This window comes from Phaseolus vulgaris, chromosome 2 (genome assembly GCF_000499845.2).
Source record: "Phaseolus vulgaris cultivar G19833 chromosome 2, P. vulgaris v2.0, whole genome shotgun sequence".
Lineage (NCBI taxonomy): Eukaryota > Viridiplantae > Streptophyta > Magnoliopsida > Fabales > Fabaceae > Phaseolus > Phaseolus vulgaris.
The window spans coordinates 8,279,538-8,294,009 of record NC_023758.2 but is presented as its reverse complement, the minus strand read 5'-3'; the positions used below and the strand labels follow the sequence as shown (position 1 = coordinate 8,294,009).

At 35.0% G+C, this 14,472-nt stretch overlaps 1 protein-coding gene across 6 annotated transcripts; it reads left to right on the top strand.

The window, feature by feature from the left end:
- Positions 1-10,711: 10,711 nt before the first annotated feature.
- On the top strand, positions 10,712-14,206 carry LOC137810576 (uncharacterized). Of its 6 annotated transcripts, none has more exons than XM_068611924.1 (6): positions 10,712-11,055; positions 11,400-11,991; positions 12,079-12,161; positions 12,256-12,288; positions 13,752-13,830; positions 13,997-14,206. In XM_068611924.1, the coding sequence occupies exons 3-6, from the start codon at positions 12,083-12,085 to the stop codon at positions 14,052-14,054; spliced, it is 249 nt and encodes an 82-aa protein (XP_068468025.1). In that variant the 5' UTR covers positions 10,712-11,055; positions 11,400-11,991; positions 12,079-12,082; the 3' UTR covers positions 14,055-14,206. The 6 variants fall into 6 exon arrangements, with proteins under 6 accessions (XP_068468025.1, XP_068468023.1, XP_068468022.1 ...); XM_068611922.1 differs by having other exon boundaries at positions 12,256-12,316; XM_068611921.1 differs by having other exon boundaries at positions 10,735-11,055; positions 11,400-11,587; positions 12,256-12,316.
- Positions 14,207-14,472: the final 266 nt, after the last annotated feature.

The window sequence follows — 14,472 nt, the reverse complement described above, 5'->3', positions numbered from 1 at the left end:
AGCCACTAGCCTAGCCTTATTTCTGGTAATCACCCCATGCTCATCCATCTTGTTTCTGAATACCCATTTTGTTCCAATGATATTTATCTCAGGTATTCTAGGAACAAGAGTCCATACCTCATTTAAAGCAAATTGATTTAGTTCCTCTTGCATGGCCATAATCCAGTTATTGTCCTTGAGGGCTTCATTCAGATTTTTGGGTTCCACTTGAGATACAAAGGCCATTGTTTCACAGAAGTTATTCAAGGATTTCCTAGTTGATACTCCCTTCTCAATGTTTCCAATGACATTATCAAGGGTTAGGTCTCTTGGGGTTTTCTATTCTTTTTGGCAAACCTGCAGACACAGTAGGTTCTTGCATAACATGTGAGTCAGCAGTATCAATATGAATTGATTCATTTTGATTTAAAATAGATTTAAATTCATCACGGTCAAGGTCATCAGCAGCAGTTTTAGATATGCTATGATAAGCTTCATCAAATACAACATGCATTGATTCTTCTACTATGAGCAATCTTTTATTGAAGACTCTATATGCATGACCATTCAAAGCATAACCAATGTGCACACCTTCATCAGATTTAGCATCAAACTTACCTAAATTCTCTTTGCCATTATTCAAAACAAAGCATTTACACCCAAATACTCTAAGGTGACTCACACTAGGTTTCATGCCCTTATACAATTCATATGGAGTTTTCTTAAGAATGGGTCTAATTAAGGTTCTGTTTAACACATAAGTTGTAGTATAGACTGCATCTACCCAAAAATACTTAGGAAGCTTAGATTCATTTAACATGGTTCTAGCTAGTTCCTCTAATGATCTGTTTTTCCTTTCAACTAAACCGTTTTGTTGGGGAGTCCTCAGGGCTGAAAAGGTATGTGATATCCCATGCTTCTCACAGAACCTCTCAAATCTAGCATTCTGAAACTCTCCCCCGTGATCACTTCGAATTGATTTTATGCAACAACCATTTTCATTCTGTAAAGCCTTTGCTAATTTCTTAAAGGCATTGTAAGCATCATTTTTATGTGCAAAAAACAAAGTCCATGTAAATCTAGAGTAGTCATCCACAACAACTAAAACATACAAATTTCCAGCAAAGCTAGCAACTCTAGAGGGTCCAAATAAGTCCATATGCAATACATCCAATGGATTTTTTGTTGAAACAATGTCCTTTGAATTGAAAGAGGATCTGATTTGTTTACCTTTCACACAAGCATCACAAAGCCTGTTATCCTGAAATTTAATGTTAGGTAAACCAGAAACAAGATCTTTAGATTTCAATTTATTTAAGTGATTAGTGTGTATGTGAGCTAACCTCATGTGCCACAGCCAAGACTCTTCACTTCTAGACAGTAAACACTCATTTGAAGAGTTAGATTCCATGATATCCAAGAGGTATATGTTATTCACTCTCTTACCAGTAAACAACACCTTACCAGAGGAATCACTTGAGATTGTGCAGCCCTTTGACTTGAAGTTCACCTTGTATCCTTTGTCACAAAGTTGACTGATGCTGAGAAGGCTATGCTTGAGTCATCCTACATAAAGCACATTCTCAATAGTGGTTGAATTCCCTGTTCCAACAATGCCTCTTCCCAAAAAATTTCCTCGGTTATTATCACCATAGGTTACATGTCCCTCTGCTTTGAGCTTCAAGCTAGTGAATTTTATAAGATCTCCAGTCATATGTTTGGAACAACCACTGTCCAAGTACCATTTATTTCTCTTGCTGCCTTTTGAATCAGAGATTGACCCTTCATCTTTCACCATGAAGCACATATTATTTTCCTCACTCTCAGTTGAAGAGCTGCTGGTTGAAGATACTTCATTCTCTTCCCACGAAATGTAAGCTCTTCTCCCCTTGCACCTTTCAACCTTCTTGTTGGCAGATTTTTCCTTTGATTGATTGTTTGGACAATCCATTATGAAGTGCCCTGTTTTGCCACAACCAAAGCAAGTGTAGTTAGAGGAATTTGAGTCATTAGGTTTAGGATACCTTCTTTTCTGTTGGTTCCTATCTCTTCTTTTCTTCTTCAGGAATCTGCTAAACCTCTTTGTAAGTAGGCTGATTGTTTCATCAAGTTCAACATCTTATTTTTCCTCATTGATCTCATTCTGTTCACTTGCTTTCAGTGCAACTCTTTTGGGTTTTCTTTTCACTGTTTCCTGCTCTTTGAGTCTTTTGAGCTCCAGCTCATGCTCCATTAATTTCCCAAAGAGTGCAGCAGTTGACAGCTTTGACAGATCACAGCTTTCTGATATGGCAGTCACCTTGGGTTGCCAGCTTCTGTCGAGGCACTTCAACACTTTTATGTTGAGTTCCTCTCTGTCAAATTCCTTTCCCAAACCAGTAAGGTGATTCACAATATGAGTGAACCTTTTCTTCACATCAGAAATGCTCTCCTCGGGTTGCATTCTAAAAAATTCATATTCTTGGATGAGAGAATGTTTTCTTGATCTCTTCACATCTTCAATACCTTCATGAGTGACTTCCAAGACCTCCCACATCTCCTTAGCTGAACTGCATTGGGATATCCTAAAGAACTCATCCATTGTTAATGAGGAGGTTATGATGTTCTTGGCCACAAGATCATATTGAGCCTTCTTCCTTTCGGTCTCATTCCATTCAGATCTTGGCTTTGCCACTTCTTCATCCTTGACAACCTGCATTGGCACATAGGGTCCATGGACCACAGCCTCCCAAATAAAAGAGTCAATAGATTCCATGAAAATTTTCATTCTAATTTTCCAAAAGGCATAATTCATTCCATTGAACATAGGGGGTCTATTAACAGAAGATCCCTCAGCAAAAAGCACTTTAAACTCAAACATTATTGCAAACAAACTTGATTAAAATACAAGTCCTAGCTCTTGATACCAATTGTTGGGTTCAATAGTGTCAAAGTTCAAGAGGGGGGGAGGGGGGGTGAATTGACCTTTTAAAACTTTCTCGCAGATTCAAGTTTTATCACAGTATACAGAAAATAAATCGATTGATTTAACAATGAAGAGATTTATTTTTACATTGTTTATGTATTAAAGCGTTTATACCAGTCAAGTAATTCTTGAAATTATGCAGATTGATTTGCAAGCTATACACACACTGATTTTAAGAGGATATTATGTAAAACAGAATAAGTGACCTTCAATTTTTTTTTAAGCAAGTGATAAAGGTTCAATTATTAGCTTGACAATCAATTGGGTAACCTATCACAATCAAACAGTTCCAGTTGTAATTAACAGTTCATATATCTTCTCAACAGAACCAAACTGATTTTCCAGAAAATAAGAATATATTCAATTTTAGACAGATTAACAGATAAGCAAGAATCCGAGTGCAGGGATGAAGAGAAATGAACACACAAAAGTTATACTGGTTCACTCAAATGAGCTACATAGTCTCACCTAATCCAAGGTGAAATCCACTAAACAAATGTACCAAACACACTTACACAGCCACTGTTCTTGAACCCTACAAGAACCTTGACACACTTGCTGAAAAACACTATTTCAGCACACACACTCTTCAAGAAACCCTATCAAGATTAGTTTACAATCACAGTTTTACAAGAAATGAAATATGAAACGAATACACCTTAGAGGATGCAGAAATCTGCCTTAGACCAGTAGAATAGATTGCTCACACAGTAGCAGCACCTCTAACCAAGCCATAGAGCCAACCAAGAACAAGCACACTTTTGATTTGTAAAATCTTTCAAGAACACATGCTAATTCTCTGTAAATCCTTAATTCTTTGTTGTAAAACTTGTTTTCTCAATTGTATGATTCACGTTTAAATGTAGGAACAAGCTTTCTTTGATGGAATAGGGCCACACATCACTTCAAAGGAAGGTCATACACAAAGACATATAGGGCCAACTACAAGGGCAATGACCAAGAGGCTTGATGAGGATTGGGACACTGCCACTGATGGCAGAGAAACCTACCTTTACATGTTCCAAGAAGTCCAAAATCAAGCGTAGCATAGTCTTTAAATTCTTGTCAAAATAGTATAGATTTTCCTTTTGTAAAATTGTTTAAATTGTAATTAGGATAAATGTAGGTTTCTAAAAACCAACATAAGTTAGCTTACGGTTTCTAGAAGCTACTAAGCTAACTTAGACCGGTCATGTTAGGCTTAGACGCACCAAAGGTCACACTTGGTTCACGCTTACGATGTGACTTCCTAGGTGCCACATTTACATGTCATTTGGCTAGCATTTCATTTCCATTACCTCTTCATTTCCGGTCCTCCAAGGCTACATAAGGAGGAGCCTACCTCATGTTTTCATAAGATTAATTTGAGTAATTAAATGCTGCCAAAATGTGTCATTCTTACTCCCTTGCCTAAAATTTCTTAAGATTTAGGTCTCTAATCTTCAAACCTTTCACCTACAAAGAGAGTTGGCCGAACCTCTCTCACTCTCCTACTCTTCATGCTCCTCTAAGGCTTACACAACTCCTAGGAGAGCCTTATTCCACCAACAATCCATTGAAGCTTTCGCAAATTCCACATCAAAAACGCAAAGATGAAGAGCTCAAGCTATCATTTGGTATCAGAGTTATGGTCTTCAAGAGATAAATGTCTCTTTTTATTTTTTTTGTTTCAGTTCTTCTTATCTTCATGTTGTTCATCTCTTGTTCATGTTGTCTTGTTGTTTTTACATTTTTAATTTGATTTAGATGTTGTTCTAAGCATTTCAATCGGTAGAAAATGTTCAAATTGTTCTTGAGCACCTTATTTTCAATTTTTGTGTAGGAATCTATGGAGAATTGTGTTGCTGTTTTGATTTTAGGTTACTTGAGTCTTGTTTGAATTTCTGTTCGGTTCATATGATGTTCTTGAGTCATTTTATTTTCTGAATCTATATGTTTTGTCTAGTCATGTAATTCCAAGAAATGTCAACAAATCTTAGTAGTACTTTTCTTGATTCATTTGTTTCTTGTTTTGAATTAAGTGTTTAATTTGAATTCTGACTTGTTTTGTTCCTTTGGTGCATTTTCCTTTTAGTTTGAGTTCATATTTGTATGATAGATCCATACAAATTCCTATAACATTCACTCCATTGTGTTTTTGAAGTTTCGTTTTCTGTTTTTAATTCCAGAACTAGGATTCCTGTGTTTTTACAAATTCTGTACTGGATGTTTTGTGTTATGAAAATTAAATTCGTTGAAGAAAAATTCTGAGATTCTGGATTTCAGTGGTTTGATGTGTTAGAAAAAGAAGAAAAAAAGAATTAGTCGAAAAGACAAAATATAAAAAAAAAAGATAAATCACACAAAAAAAGTGTGCATTCTAGCGCTAAAACTGGCGGTAATTGGACAGTGATTTTGAAAAAATTATCACAATTAATTGGTGCATGTTTTTGGTGTGATTCCAGCTCCAAAAGTTTGTGTTTAAATTTTCAGAAGCAAATTCAAAATACCCAGCTCAGCATAAATATTTTAAGTCACGCTATCTGAACCTGAAATTTTCCAGTAGTGCTGTTTTGGTTTTTCAAATCAATTCTAGTGTCATTCTTTAGGTTCCTTTTGTGTGCCAACTTTTGTTGAGTGCCTATTTTTTATTTTGCTTGTCCAATATCATTTTGAACTCTTTCTAGTTGTGTCATATTATTAAATCCAATTGCTGTGGTGCTGTTTTTAAAATTTAATTGTTTCTTGCTTTCTTTTCTTGACCTCTATATTGTTGGTGGATAAATTTCAATTGGTGCTTGTTAAGTGGAAATTGACTTGAGGAGAGTCTAGCTCTACTTAGTAGGTACTGTTTTGGAGAATTTGATTGCTTAAATCATAAGAGGTTCAAGGCAAGGAGCAGCAGCAAATACAAATACCAAAAACAAACCATACACTTTGAAGGACACAACAAAGAAGAGCAAAAACAAGCCTAAGGAGTGCATAACTTAGCAAAGCTGAAATTAAATTTGTGCAATTCAATTTCTTTGCATTTCTTGAGTTGTAATTACATTTCACTTTTGTTAATTAGTGGATTAATCATGATTAGACGGTGAGTGTTTCTTCAAAGGCTCAAAGTGTCTAAGAAGCCTCACCTAGGAAACGACTAGTTTAAAGTTTTGTAGATTAGCAATTTTAATTGTGTTAGCTAGTTTGTTTTACGGTAATCCTTGCTTAGTTTTTGCTTAAAATTGCTTACGTTAATTCTTGTGTTAGCTATGTTTTAATTGCTTATGTTAATTTCTTGCTTAAGCTTTGATTAATTGTTTTTGTTTGTTAAATAGATTGACATTGTTTTCATTGCATAAAATTTGATTTCTCCATCCTCATTGTGTTATAAGTACTTTACTTAGAAAAAGAATTGTGTGAAGTTTTTTAGGGATAGTTTTTGGCTAAGGCAAGACTTGGTACTTAAGTAGTCCTTAGTGACTCATCTCTCTTACCTGGAAAGCTACCTTCATGAACTTTCCTCTTCTTTCTTAAAGTAAAACACTTCTAAACACAAAGTTTTAGTCATTTCTTCTCACTCCTCTAAATCTAAATCTAATGAAAGTGATATGAAGTCCATTAAATCTCTTCTAAAACAACTTGCCAAGGACGTTCAATTACTTTCATATAGACAATTGGAGAATGAGGCCAAAATTAATGAATTGACTAAAGAAAAGGATGAAAATTCTAAAAAATAAAAAAAAATTACATTCTCATGCATCTAGCTCTAAAAATCATGATTCTCTTGGGGAGGGAAGTCTTAGAATAAATGAATACTATCAACCACCCCCTAGAGGAATAGAAGAAGAGAGCAAGAAAGCCCAAAGAGGTTAGGGTAGACCTACCTCATTTCCATGGCAAAGAAGATGTAGAAGTATACCTAGATTGGGAAATGAAGGTAGAACAACTTTTTGCTTGCCATAGAGTGAGTGAAGAAAGGAAAGTGCCCCTAGTCACTCTTAGTTTTCAAGGAAATGCTATGTATTGGTGGAGATCTATAGAAAGAGATAGGCGTCTTCATAGGGAGCCTCCCATAGAATATTGGAATGACCTTAGGGGAGCCCTAAGACGCCGCCACATACCTTCCTACTACAATAGGGAGTTAATGGACAAGCTCCAAAGACTCCAACAAAGAAATATGAGTGTAGAAGAGTATAGACAAAAGATGGAGCTTTATATGATGAGAGCCTCCATTAGGGAGGATGAAACCACCACCATAGCTAGATTCCTAAGTGGGCTCAATCTTGAGATAAGGGATAGGGTTGAACTTCTACCTTATCAAGACTTGAATGATTTGGTTCAACTTTGTATTAAAGTTGAACAACAAAATTTAAGAAAAGCTTCAAGTCAAAGAGTAGGTTCATATCCTAACTCTTATCCCAAGAAAGATTATAAAAGGGAGGGTAGTTCATCTAAAGAGAAACCAAAAGAAACTACCAAACCTTTAGTAAAGGATACCTTCACTCCACCCACTCGTGCTAGGGACACCAAATGTTTTAAATGCTTTGGAAGAGGACATGTGCAAGCACAATGTCCAAACCAAAGATCTTTGTTCTTAAAAGGAATAGATGAATACACTAGTGGTGGGGATGAGCCTAGTGAAAAAGAAGAGGAAGGGGGAGATGATGAGAGGGTAAATCCTTTAGAGGGGGACTTATTGATGATTAGAAGAACCCTCAACAATCAACCTAGTGCATCTATAGAAACACAAAGAGAGAACATCTTTCACACAAGATGCAATGTTTTAGAAAATATATGTTCTCTCATTGTGGATAGTGGATCATGCTGCAATTGTTGTAGCACTAGGATGGTTGAAAAACTAAGTCTACAAGTAGTTCCTCATCCTAAACCCTACAAATTACAATGGATCAATGAGAATGGGGAACTAAGTGTAGATAAACAAGTGGAAGTCAAGTTCTCTATAGGTAAATACAAAGACAAAGTGTTATGTGATGTATTACCTATGGAAGCTTGTCATATCTTATTAGGTAGACCATGGCAATTTGATAAGAAAACCTTGCACAATGGTCTAACTAACGAGATTTCCTTCACCCATAAGCAAAAAAAGTTTGTACTTAATCCTTTACCACACTCTCAAGTGGTGAAAGATCAAATACAAATGAAACATAAGAGGGATGAGGAGAAAAAAAAACAAAAATAGAAAAAGAGAAAATCCTTAGGGATAAGAAGGCGTGGGAGAAGAGTGTTCCTTCCCACAAGGTTATTCAACAAGACAAACCTTTTGAAAACACCTTTGAAATATGCTTCTTGTTGAACAACCTAGCCTAATCTTTTGTAAAGGAACACTTGCATGCACTGCCACAAACCTTGCACCCATGATTCTACCTCCTCAAGTTAAAAATCTTTTAAGTGAATTTGATGATATATTCTCTAAAGAGGGACCCATAGGACTTCCTCCTTTTAGAGGTATAGAACATCAAATTGACTTGATTCCGGGGGCAAGCCTACCAAATAGGCCAGCATATAGAACTAACCCCGAGGAAACAAAGGAGATAGAGTCACAAGTTCAAGATTTGTTGGAGAAGGGTTGGGTTCAAAAAAGCCTAAGCCCTTGTGCTGTACCTGTCTTGTTGGTGCCCAAAAAGGATGGAAAATGGAGAATGTGTTGTGATTATAGAGCAATCAACAACATCACCATCAAGTATAGGCACCCAATCCTAAGGCTTGATGACATGCTTGATGAGTTACATGGGTCAATTATATTTTCCAAAATTGATCTTAAAAGTGGGTATCACCAAATTCGAATCAAGGAGGGTGATGAGTGGAAAACCGCTTTTAAGACCAAGTTTGGACTATATGAATGGTTGGTGATGCCTTTTGGTCTCACCAACGCACCTAGTACATTCACGAGGCTAATGAATCATGCTTTGAGAGATTGTATAGGTAAATATGTAGTAGTATATTTTGATGATATCTTAGTGTATAGTAAAAACCTAGAAGACCACCTAAGCCACCTTAGGGAAGTTTTTCTAGTACTTAGGAATAATAGTTTGTTTGCAAATAGTGATAAGTGTACTTTTTGTGTAGATAGTATAGTTTTTCTAGGCTTTATAGTAAACAAAAAAGGGGTACATGTTGACCCCGAAAAAATCAAAGCCATCCAAGAGTGGCCAACTCCACAAAATGTAAGTGATGTTAGAAGCTTTCATGGTTTAGCTAGCTTCTATAGGCGCTTTGTGCCAAATTTTTCAAGCATAGCTTCACCTCTTAATGAGCTTGTAAAGAAAGATATTACATTTTGTTGGAATGAAAAACATGAACAAGCCTTTCAAAGGCTAAAATCTCAACTTACCAATGCACCCATTCTATCTCTTCCAAATTTTGCTAAAACTTTTGAGTTAGAATGTGTTGCATCGGGGGTTGGCATAGGTGCAGTATTGTTACAAGGTGGGCATCCAATTTCTTATTTTAGTGAAAAACTTCATAGTGCCACCCTTAACTATCCCACCTATGACAAAGAGCTCTATGCACTTGTAAGGGCCTTAAAGACTTGGGAAAACTATCTTGTTTCAAAAGAATTTGTTATTCATAGTGATCATGAATCTTTAAAATACTTGAAAGGCCAACACAAGCTCAATAAAAGGCATGCAAAGTGGATGGAATTTCTTGAGCAATTTCCTTATGTCATCAAATACAAGAAAGGAAGCACAAATATAGTGGCGGATGCTCTCTCAAGGAGACATGTGCTATGTTCAAAACTTGGTGCTCAAATTCTTGGATTTGACAACATAAAAGAACTTTATCAAGAAGATCAAAACTTTGCATCTATCTTTGCTAAATGTGAACATAGAGCACAAGAAGGTTACTATGTGACTGAAGGGTATCTTTTTAAAGAAGGCAAACTTTGTATTCCCCAAGGTACACATAGAAAACTTCTTGTAAAAGAATTACATGAAGGGGGACTCATGGGCCATTTTGGAGTTGACAAAACTCTTGATCTTTTAAAAGGAAAATTTTATTGGCCACACATGAGAAAGGATGTCCAAAGACATTGTTCTAGATGTATTTCATGTTTAAAAGCAAAATCTAGAACAATGCCTCATGGACTATATACCCCTTTACCGATTGCAAATGCTCCTTGGGAAGATATTAGCATGGATTTTATCTTAGGACTTCCTAGGACTGCAAGAGGTCATGATTCCATCTTTGTGGTAGTGGATCGTTTTAGTAAAATGTCACATTTTATTCCTTGCCACAAAGTGGATGATGCTCAAAATATTTCTAGACTCTTCTTTAGAGAAGTGGTGAGACTTCATGGTTTGCCAAGAAGTATAGTATCCAATAGAGATCCAAAATTTATAAGCCATTTTTTGAAAACCCTTTGGGGAAAACTTGGCATAAGACTACACTTTTCAACATCTTGTCATCCTCAAACGGATGGCCAAACCGAAGTAGTCAATAGATCTCTTGGTACTATGCTTAGGGCAATCATGAAGGGTAATCACAAATCTTGGGATGAGTACCTTCCCCATATTGAGTTTGCTTACAATAGAGTAGTTCACACTATAACATTTTTTACTTTAGACAACGCTGAAATAGACCACGCGTATAAAAATGTTGCCTAAACATAGTAGAGACCACGGTTTTAAAAATGTGGCTTATAAGTTATAAAAAACCACGGGTCCAAAACCGTTGATCTTTTAGGCCATGGTTTTAAAAACGTTAACACTTTAGGCCACAGTTATTTACACGTGGTCTTTTAGTTTTAAAAAAAATTTAAAATAAAATGTAAACAAAATTTGATTTTGCGGGAAATTCTTTTCGTATTTCCCTCTCTCGTAAGTGAAAGATGCGAGTCTCGCACCTCAGTATGACATTTCACACACTCTGACCCAGAGCGCCATCTTCCCAAATCCCATCGCCTTCTTCTGTCCAAATCCTCTCGCGAGCCTTCTTCTTCCCAAAAGCCGTAATAATACCCAAATTCTAAACTTGGGTGGTGTGAGTTGGAAACCCTAGGGCAAATGAAGTTCTTCGTGGTGAGGAGGTAGAGGGTTTCGGTGAAATCGGTTACCACTGGAGCCAAACGAAGTTCTTCGTGGTGAGGAGGTAGAGCGTTCGTCGTTTGCGGTGAAACCCTAAAGGTTAGTGATTTCTTTGACTCGCTTTTTGTTTTACCCATTTGCATACTTAGTTTCAGTCTTAGATTTATGTATCAATATGCCTATTCTGGATGGGTGCCAATTCTGTTTTTTTAATCTGTTATACTAAGCATATTTTGCATATTAAGACCGTTAAAATAGTGTTGATTGTCTGTGCCTTTGATGAAATTGTTAGTGCCAATCATGAACCTTGTTGATAATAGGTTGCGCTCGGTAGGTATATGGTCTTAATCATGAAAGACCATTCACTTAGTAGGTTTCTGGTAGTGAGCACCACTGTTTTGGTGCTGCAATTGTTTTTTTTAATAGTTTTTCTGGTTTTTTAGGTACCACACTATGTTCTGAGCTAGAAGAGAAGCCTTAATATGTTTGGGAGGCTCATAGAGAGGGGAGGTAGGTCTTTTGGCGTGATGGTGCAGTTCTTGAGAGCTGCAGAATCGGTAAAACCTTTAGAAAGAAAGCAGATAGCAGTTAAAATCAGCCAAAGTCACTTTTTCTGCTGGCCCAACCATGTGTGAGATGCTCAAACTTGCATTGTTCATTGTCTTGTACAAGTAGTTTGTAGCAGCCTGCAACATACAAACAACTCTGCATTACTCACTTTAACTAAATAAAATATTATAACATTAAAATTTCTTAGAAAAGCAACTAGGGTTCATGCATTCAGATAATCACACAAAACATGATCATTATTTCAAATCTCTGGTCCTTTGATTTGGTTCAACAAGCGTAAAAGCACCTAGTCATTGGTACTGCCAAAGAATTTCCCTGCCTGTTGATTTTTTTTCTTGGCTTCTAACACAAACTCAAGTGGGTTCAATTCATTGTTATCACTTACAATGGGAATTGGAACATGCATGAAGTGGAATCTGTTCCCCAAGGTGCCTTAGAATCAGTTTGCATCTCCTTAGCTTATTTGTAAGCTCTAATTTTCCTGGTATTGAGCAGCACCAGTGCTGTATTTTTTGTCGTGCCTCATTTGTGATTCTTTGCCTTCATGTACAGTTGAATGCCAAAGAAATTTGCACCAACCAACACATCATTTACGCTCTGCATGTACACAAAACAATTGGAAAAGAAACTACAAGGTTCAGCAAATAAATTGCTACAATCGGTTAAACTACAACTTGGATTTTGGTTAAATTTTGTCTTTAACTGATACTTATATGTATATGTTTGTAGGTGCAACTTCTACAAGAAAATGCAATTTGGGAGGTGAAACTTCAATTCCAAATCCATTCAGGTTCAAACCTATTACATTTATTATGTTTTTATTTATTTATTTAAAAAATGTTACATGTAGAAAACTCCACTTTTGAAGCATTGTATTGTAAGTGTGTCTGCTTGTATGCAATGCTGCATAATTGTATTTGCTGAAACCACATAGCAAAATCTAAAACATATAGGCATATGCTAATGCTCTGAAACAGAGAATGGAGAAGAAAAAAGATAGCTGGTCGTGGGAATAATCTGTTTACTTCCTCCAAGTACATATACATTGTATACATGTATATGCGCACAATACTGATACAAAACTGATTCAAATATCGACTCCTATAACCTTCTAATTTCCTTAAAATAATTGATATTAAATACAGTTTTATAATATAATTAAAAATATAGGGTTGTTGAATGTAAGCAGAACATTAGCAGTTTTCTACCCCAGGAGTGCAAAATTCTGTTATACGATTTATTTAGAATTCAGTGAAAAAACTAATCTCAAATATACCCCAAGAATATATGGTCGATATCATAATGACAGTGAAGTGTAACATCAGGTTAAACTTTATTTGTAAGTCATAATGCAAGTTGAAATTTGACATTATTATTGTTGGAATTTGACAAAATTCTGTTTTTCTTTAATATCCATTAGTTCACCCTTATTTATGTGTTGTGCTAATTGTAGTTAATATAAGAGCATGTATTTAACCAAGAAGCTTCAAGATAATTTATTTATTTTATTTTGTTAGACTTTGGTGATGTAAAATGTTTTGAAAACAGGTACTTCCTTATAGTGTTGTATGTATATACTTATAAGTGATACAATTATAATATACCTATATTATAGGTAGTGTTTATTTCACTAATATGATAATAGTTGTAATTAATTCAGGCGTTACAGATTCTATACAATTTTAGGTCTTTGATTGATAGTGAAGTGGATCTTAAATTATCAGTTTTTCATTAAATGTTGTGTTAATAATATGATAAAATTGAATAAAAAGTAATTAAGGTGGACCAACTTTACTTTTTCTCCACCATCCCCAAGATTTTGTTTCTTCGCACCAAGCAATACAGTAATTTATTCAACTCCAATTATGTCTCTTCCCAATGCCCACTCATTCTATATACATCTTTTGTTTAACATTTACTTTCGCACTCTCTAAACATAATAATATATTAAATAAGGAGACACTGGCTGCATGTAAAAAATATGTTAAATAAGGAAACACTGGTTTCATGTATAAATAATTAATTAAATCAGAAAAAAAACAATTATACTTTATTTGTTAATAAGATTTAAAATCCAATCAAAATATTTGGATTTGGATTTATAAAATCCAAATTATTTTTATAGAAAATATGGATTTAGATAATTTTGAAGTTGATTTTATTTTAAAAAAAAATGCATTTATGTGTATGCATATTGAGTTTTTAATGGTTTGGGATGTTTACAGGAAGCACCCGTGGCAACTCCAGAAAGATCCACTGTGGAGATTGGGCCAAACGTTTCTTCCTTATCCAAAAAAAGAAGAGGTTACATTGTTGATTAATTATAATATTCAGACTTTAGGTTACATCAAAGTTGAATGGATTTGATTAGGACATGTTATTGATTATTTATACAATTATATTTTGGTAGTTATAATTATTTTGTTTGAATTAGATTTTAATTAGTATATATTTATGTATTTTTTTGTAGCTTGAAGGCAATGAAGACTACAAAGACAATGAAGAGGAATGAACTTATTGATATGTAATAAAGAAACAATAGACTATGTTTTTTTAATTAAGTTTGTAGTTTTAACTTTTGAAGACGTTATCATTATACTCAAAGACAAATTTTTTTATTATGTATATGGAACACATCTATTGAAATATGTGAAATATGTGAGATTTCTAGTTTAGTAAATTCCATTTCAATAAACATTATCTTTCAATATTTATTCTTGTTATCTTGACCTTTTATATGTGTAATTCTTCTAAAATTAAAAAAAATTTATTGTTATTTTTGTCAATACTTTAAGCAACGCTTTTAAAATTGTGGCTGTTATCAAGATTTTAGGCAACGGTTTTAAATTTGTTGTCTTTATAAAAGTCATGGCCTATTACCAACGGCCACGCTCACCTAGACCACGGCCAAAAAACCGTTGCCTAAACTTTAGGCCACAGTTTTAA